Source organism: Salvia splendens, chromosome 19 (genome assembly GCF_004379255.2).
Source record: "Salvia splendens isolate huo1 chromosome 19, SspV2, whole genome shotgun sequence".
In the NCBI taxonomy this organism is placed as follows: Eukaryota; Viridiplantae; Streptophyta; class Magnoliopsida; order Lamiales; family Lamiaceae; genus Salvia; species Salvia splendens.
In genome coordinates this window covers 12,364,875-12,372,022 of record NC_056050.1, presented here as the reverse complement: position 1 = coordinate 12,372,022, position 7,148 = coordinate 12,364,875, and the positions used below count along the sequence as shown (strand labels likewise).

At 37.4% G+C, this 7,148-nt stretch overlaps 1 protein-coding gene across 2 annotated transcripts; it reads right to left on the bottom strand.

Annotated features, from left to right (window-relative positions):
• Positions 1 to 1,545: 1,545 nt before the first annotated feature.
• On the bottom strand, positions 1,546 to 6,850 carry LOC121778105. Of its 2 annotated transcripts, none has more exons than XM_042175390.1 (8): positions 6,465 to 6,847; positions 4,167 to 4,306; positions 3,861 to 3,960; positions 3,662 to 3,760; positions 2,976 to 3,320; positions 2,637 to 2,729; positions 2,351 to 2,557; positions 1,546 to 2,112 (listed from the first exon to the last, which is right to left on the bottom strand). In XM_042175390.1, the coding sequence occupies exons 1-8, from the start codon at positions 6,744 to 6,746 to the stop codon at positions 1,849 to 1,851; spliced, it is 1,530 nt and encodes a 509-aa protein (XP_042031324.1). In that variant the 5' UTR covers positions 6,747 to 6,847; the 3' UTR covers positions 1,546 to 1,848. The 2 variants fall into 2 exon arrangements, with proteins under 2 accessions (XP_042031324.1, XP_042031325.1); XM_042175391.1 differs by having other exon boundaries at positions 1,989 to 2,112; positions 2,224 to 2,557; positions 6,465 to 6,850.
• Positions 6,851 to 7,148: the final 298 nt, after the last annotated feature.

Genomic DNA, 7,148 nt, shown 5'->3' with positions numbered 1-7,148 from the left:
ATAGCCGAAATACAACATCCTAGCAGTCTCATCCGGCAACATTCTGTCTGAGCAAGGGTGGTCGTGTATAAAGCAATCTCATTTTCTATATCTGTTCAGATTGTAGACATGACTTCCATGACAATTTTAATAGTATAATAAAAAGGGCATTCTCATCCGGCATCATATTCATTTTTCTAAATAGAGAAACTTTGTGTGAGATTGTTGAGGAAATGAATGTGAATTATGGTTGTATTTAGAGAGTTTTGAATCTTAATAAAAATTTAATTACCCACCCCACCCCATTTGAGTATCACGGCACGGAGCTTGCAATGGGCGAAAAATATCCCGGTGCCCGTCACCGCCTCTCACAACAGAGCGCACGGTTACGAGCAGAGCGGCACAACAGCTCTTCCGAGCCTCTCATTCTCTGGTTGTCTTGGATATATTCCCTGGTCAAATTTTAATTGGTGATATCTAGATCTCAAATCCACTTCGGTGAACACACTTGCTCCCTGAAGCTAGTCAATCAGGCCATCTATCCTTGACAAATGGTATTCTTGAGTGTTAGCTAATTTAGAGTCCGATAATCTATGCACATCCTTCACATCCCATCTTTGTTTTTGATGAAAAGCACATGGGCTCCTCATGGCGACGCACTAGGCCTGATGAAGCCTAGGTCTAGGAGTTCTTGTAGTTGCATTTTAAGTTCTTCTAATTCGTGCGGGGCCATTTCGTATAGTGCTTTCGAAACTGAAGCTAATTGGCGGTAGACCAGACCAAACATCAGGAAACACTATACGGAATGGTCCCGCACGAGATTATGGATTTTTGTGTGATTGGCATCCTTTTCTAATTTGTGTGATTGATTGTAGCGTGGAGATTATGGATTTTTCGTTGGTTCATTATGATTCCATGGAAACTCCTTCATTGGGATTTGGAAAGAAATTTGCCTTTCATTGCATTGGATGGTAACGTGATTCTCAGCCATTCAATCCTTTCCTAGTACTATGATGTAAACATCCCACATTAGCATGACTCTCAAATTATTACTCAATGGTGACACGTAGAGATAATAGCAATAAATAACAAATACAGGACCATTGGAATACTCTCTATATTCCAAGCGTGAGTTATTAACAAGGTCGACCCTTTGCTTTAAATATTCAGACCTTGTTGCAAGGTGCTGGGATTCTCTCTTTCTTCTACAATATCATGCCGCCAAATTGTTTATTGCTTCACTGTGTAAACGAATGTACTGGATGTAAGATACCCTTTCTACTTGAGTCATTTTGTCATTTCGGTATGTTCCATAATAGTGAAATCATTTCAATTTTAATAAAAGTCAACATATTTCTTCTTTGTTACTTGAATATCTCTTACTTTTATCTCTCTACCTTTTTCATTTCCTACTTTATTCTTTCTTTACTTAACTCACTTAATACAATTTTTCTTAAATCACGTGCAGAAAAGAAACGCGGAGCGGAGGAAGTAGTAAATATCATCCTGGTGAAAGCCTGTACATGTATTGCTTGCTCAAAAGAATTTTTATTTAAAGAATTGACATTCTAAAATCTACTCTTAACTATGCATTTAAAGGTAACAAGATATAGGTGTTACATTTATTTACATGGCACATACGCATCCTGAAATTCCCTTCCAATTTCACTTGAGAATATCAATCTCGTGAAAATTCAAATCCATAAATCAAGCAGACCAACCAAACTAATAATTTTTCACAGGTGTCAGGACCAAAATAACCATCCATCTTCTTGGGTTGCCCAAAAAACAAATATGAATTAAATGAATTCGATGTTGAATTCCATCAAGGAATAGTTATCTCCTCCTCAGCAGCGAGCAAATAGAAGCCTAGAGTCCAGGAATTGATTCAAGATTGTACTTTTCAGAAGATGTAGTTCCATTCTCTTGGTTGTCAAGCGCATCTGGCTTTTTCATGGCATCCAGAGTTTGTAGATATGAGTAAGACGCGCTTCGGCCTGCTGGAGGCCCGAGACTGCTAATTCTGCTGGCAAGGAATCGACGAATCAGGCCCCTCAGGAAAGGAGCCATCGTATCTGGTTCTTGCTCCAGATAATACATTATTCCACCCATACACACGCAGAACAAAGCCACCTGCAAAGTTGAGATACAGAATTAAGTATATTTGAACGCAAAACTCCTGATTTGTGACTTGGAAGCACGGTACAGTCATTCGACAATACATGTGCAAGCATTTCGAGTTACCAGAATCTAATCACTACTTGTACTTGGCAGCAATAAATAAATGTAAGAACACTGAGGTAAGAGATGGTAATGGTGCACCAGGGTACACTTCCAGTCTTCCACAGAAGGACCGGACCATTAACAGTACCTCAGCATTCTTGATATCTGGCAGCAAACGGCGATTCACCAAAATGTACCAAAAAGATTCTCCAGCTCTTGGAAGAACATACAAGGCTAGTTCCCCACGTCTAGCTTTCTTCTCCAATAACACAGAGAGGGCAGATAGTCCTCCAGCAAGCCAATAAACTAGCTTGTGGTCCTTCAATGCCACTTTTCTATGCAAACATATTACTCCCTTTTTTTTGAGGAGATTAAATCAGTACAATTATATTTAGATCTAAAGGCATAATAAACGTAGCAAGCAGAAAAACCACCTGAAAGATACCAACAAAAGCTGACAAGAAAGAAGTTGAACGAACAGCATTTGTAACGGCAGTACGACATGTACGAACTGGAGCATCCATGAACTGGGAATGTAAATGAAGAAAAATATAAGTATATATTAACCATCCTAAAAATTCAAAAAAATATATTGTGTATTCTTGCTGGATCACAAAAGTCTTTTGCATTTATCATTGTAGTACAAGTATAGAAACACATGATTTACTATTTGCTTTTAGCTCAAGTTCATTTGTTTCACTTCAGTAATTTAATTTATCAAAACAATGTAATGTAAAGGGCCACAGAAGAAAAATCGTCAAATAGAGAAGTACCTTTTGCAAGCGCAGAACAACATATGGGACAAATGTCAAAGAGAAATACAAGGGGAATATCTTTCTGAAAGTAGCCTTCACAGCATTTGCATTGTGAACCAGGCATGATTTTGTATCAGGATGAATGACTGAACAGGGAATAAGTTCAGGAAATTTATCCAACTTCACATCACTGGATATCCTGCCAGACAGGTAAGCAGCTAGTGAACCAACATCTACGGGAGATCCTCTACAGCACTCCCTTACAGCCTTGTAGACTGGAGCAGCAACGGGGCCTGTTTTCTGAATGAAATCTTGATATGATTTCGGCAAGCTCTCAGGGCGCATAACAAAGGAGTACATAACCTGAGAAGTTCTTATAATTAGAGGAAATACAATATTGATAAAACAACTAATAGCGAACAATAAAGTAACCCTGTACGAAGTTCCATGTCTTAAAGTAACCCTGTACGAAGTTACTTAATACAAGTTCCATGTCTTAAAAATAAGATAGAAGGGCTCTTATAGGTAACCAACTACTGTACCAAAGACTACATTTAAGATCTCATGTTTGATTCCACAGTGCGCGGTCTTTGAATTTATTTAATTTGCCCATCAAAAAGTAAAAATGACTACATTAAAGACAATATGTAATGATAAACGCACACACAAAGAAGCAGTAAACAAGATTCCCTGCCATACATTACCTGCGCGCAAGCTATTGCAAAGAGTAGAGTATCTCCATGGTTCCAATGACTTCCCCACAAGTGGAATTTGTTTTTAGATTTAGCCGAGTTATAGGCACACTGTTTAAATTATTAAATAAATTAGAGTACATGGAAAGAGCAGTAATAGGACCTCATACAGTAGGCAAAAACTTGGAAATGAGATATAGAGCACTTGTACCTGAGCAAGCCTAGCCAACAGATATAAAGCAAGTGTGCGCCTTCTGCTAGAATCATCTAATGCTAGAATAGACAAGCCAGAGACTGCACCTGCTAAAATACTGTTCCATCACCACCTTTAACAGTCATCTCAATGGAATTGGATAAGTCATGGATTGAAAAAAAAAACTTCAATAATGATGTAACAGACTAGTAGTACTTGAAATCAAGTCAAGAATTACAAGTACAAAGGAACAGAACATTACTAGCGAACTAATTAATTTGAAAATTTTTAAAAAAGGACTAAATGACATTTTTGTTAACTCACGCATTAACTGGCGTCTCTTTTTTTCTCATTTTTCTGAGTAAACACCTCAAAGCATGGTAGGAGCCAGTGAATCCCCCAAAAAGCAATCCAATTCGACATGCTTCTTCTCTCACTATAAGGTCTTTCTCCGATACAAGTTGCTGCAATTATATTCATGGTAGAACAGAAGGTTTAATAAACTCTTAAAACATACTCCCTCCGTCGCTAAAAATAGACAACATTTGAAACGGCTTGAGTTTTGATGCACAATTGGTAAAGTAAGAGAGAGACGAAAAGAAAAAGTGATTGGAGTATTGTTAGTGGAGAATGGGACCCACATCATTAAAGAGAAAAAAGTTTCCTTAAATACAATTGGTCTATTTTTAAGGGACATCCCAAAATGACAAATGTTGTCAATTTTTAAGGGACGGAGAGAGTATATTTTAGTAATCACAGATTCACAGATTCCATCAAGCAAACACCAAAAGTGAAGAGGATTAGCGGCAGGGCCATAGGGGCCAAGGTTAGTGCATTAATAACAAGACTATTAGCTGTTTTCCTTAACACACTATTTCAAAGCTGTGTAGCATTTACTAAGAGGAAGTGCGCATGTTCATAATTATCTAAAATTGTAAGAATAGTTAACCATGTTTCACTATCCTTTTAACTCATTCTATGTTTTGGAATTTCACAAGTGGAAAATAATATATAACTCCCTCCGTCCCAACTAAGTTGAGACATAACTTTTGGGCACGGAGATTAAGAAATTGTGTTGAAAAGTAGGAGAGCTGAATAAAGTATGAAAGATAAAGAGAGAGTAAAGTAGGTGGTAGAATAAAGTAAGAGTGATTGGATGTTTTGTTTTTAGTCAAAAAGGGAAATGACTCAATTTAGTTGGGACATCCAAAAAAGGAATACAACTCAACTTAGTTGGAACGGAGGGAGTACTTGGCAGAGGAATAAACACAAGTGAAACAAAATTTGTTTGAAACATCGAAAGTTGGAGCAAGTGGAGGGGGGAAGTGAGAAATAGTCCCATCCAAGACAGCAGAGATACAAATTAATAGATTATTAGATTCCGAAGTTGTATACTTGTATACCAAATCCATGTCCAAGATCCATATTCATGCTCTCATGTTTTTTATTGTATAAATCCTTGCAACGTGGATTAGATACTCTGGGATCAAGTAAGTAATCTACCATTAGCTGGTACAGTCTATGCAAGTTAATGGTTCTTTACTTGACAATTGAATATCCAATCCACAATGAAAGTACAACACAAGCTAATAGCGCTTGACCACAAAATAACAAATTGTGTTGGAAGGCTATATCCATTACAAAAATGAGCAACCCAGAAAGTAAACATCAAAAGCCTGACCTCTACTTTTTTCTGTTTCTAAGACCACTTAAAGCTGAAAAACGACTGGAGTGGTAACACTGAAATTCCATGATTAATTCATGAGTATCATTTATCAACATATCTTTAGTTACAACTTACAAGTATGGATTAGGAAACAGATTGAAGAAAGTAATTCTTCAGCAGAGCATGTAAACATCTTGAATTAGATAGTACTGAATGTGAACTGTGTAGTGTAAAACTATAAGCAACAGTAAGAAATCATGCCAAGAAAACAAGAAGCTAAAGCACTGAAAATTGAAATCCAAGGGAAGTTAAAACTTCGTCAATTCAGAAAGACGAGCTGCTAGAACTTCTAGGACCAAATATTTTCCAAGCTATGAAGTGGCTAGCAAGATAGAGATCCAATGGACTATAGCAGGATATAAAGTAACCAATTACTAGCACTCTCTCCATTACCTCATTTTTCCATTTTGAAAAGTTCCCTCTCAGTTGAGTCATTTCCATACATAGTAATAACAAACACTTTTTCTCAATCTTACTTTACTCTCTCTTCCTTTTTTCTCTCTAATTTATTCACTTTCTACTCTATTCTCTATATTTATTCTCTCTCTTTACTTTTTTTTATCTATACTTAACAGACTGCATGTTAATTTTTTAAACTCTGCCGAAAAATTCAGCCTCAACTATGAGGGAATAGAGGGAGTACTACAATTCTTCATCCATCAAAAACACATTTCTCCTTGATCTTTTTAATTCTTATAATAGAATATAGATGCAGAAATTCCAACAGTGGACTAAACCCTAAAATTCATGGATGAGTAAATAAAAACTGAATAACGGATTGCAACTATTGCCAGAAACTACCTACCTATTAAACCTAATTTAACTAGTTCAAAAAATGATGATATTCTGAATTTGATTGGCAAACAAAAAGAGAATCGAGGCGGTATTGCAAAAACCTTGATATCAAGGAGAGAGGAATAGGACTTGAGCCGAGCGAGCTTGAAGGCGCGGAGGAGAATCCCGATGCCGGCGCGAATACCGTAGGAGAGGAGGAAGGTCTGGCAGAGGTTGCCGACGGCGTGGGCGATGCAGGACTCGTCGGCGTGATCGCAGGGAGGGTGGAGGTCCGGAGATGGGCCCCGCTGGCGGCGCTGCAGGTCCTCGATGGCCTCCTTCAGCCGCTGCTCAGCATCCCGCAGTCGGCGCTCGGCTTCGCCGGCGGGAATGGAGGTGCGCATTTTGATGAAGGATAGAGGGCATCTATGCCTTTTTCTAATTTAATTCAATTCAATTCACCTTTTTATTTCATTACTAAATTCTGCAACTATCAACGCCCATTTCGATTTACTCTCACGCTTCAAAAGTAGATGACGTCGCTTCCACAACTAAATAAGTTTAAAAAATGGACTTAATGTTTAGTAAAATCCTACACCATGTCAATAGAGTTATTCTTTTCTATTTCAGAAAATATGAAAATAATTGAGTTATTTTTATTTTTGACAAAAAGTAACGCACACTTTTACTTTATTATCTTTTAATCTCTCTTACTTTATTCTTCTTTACTTTATTCACCATCCATTTAACACATTATTCTTAAATTTCGTGGCGAAAAGAAATGTATCTATTAACAAGGAACGGAA

Coding starts and splice junctions, on each gene's coding strand:
- LOC121778105 (XM_042175390.1), bottom strand. CDS start 6,746: ATGCGCACCTCCATTCCCGCCGGCGAAGCCGAGCGCCGACTGCGGGAT. Junction 3,321..3,661: donor TTGCAATAGCTTGCGCGCAG/GTAATGTATGGC, acceptor AGAACTTCTCAG/GTTATGTACTCCTTTGTTAT. Junction 2,113..2,350: donor CAGATATCAAGAATGCTGAG/GTACTGTTAATG, acceptor TCAACTTTGCAG/GTGGCTTTGTTCTGCGTGTG.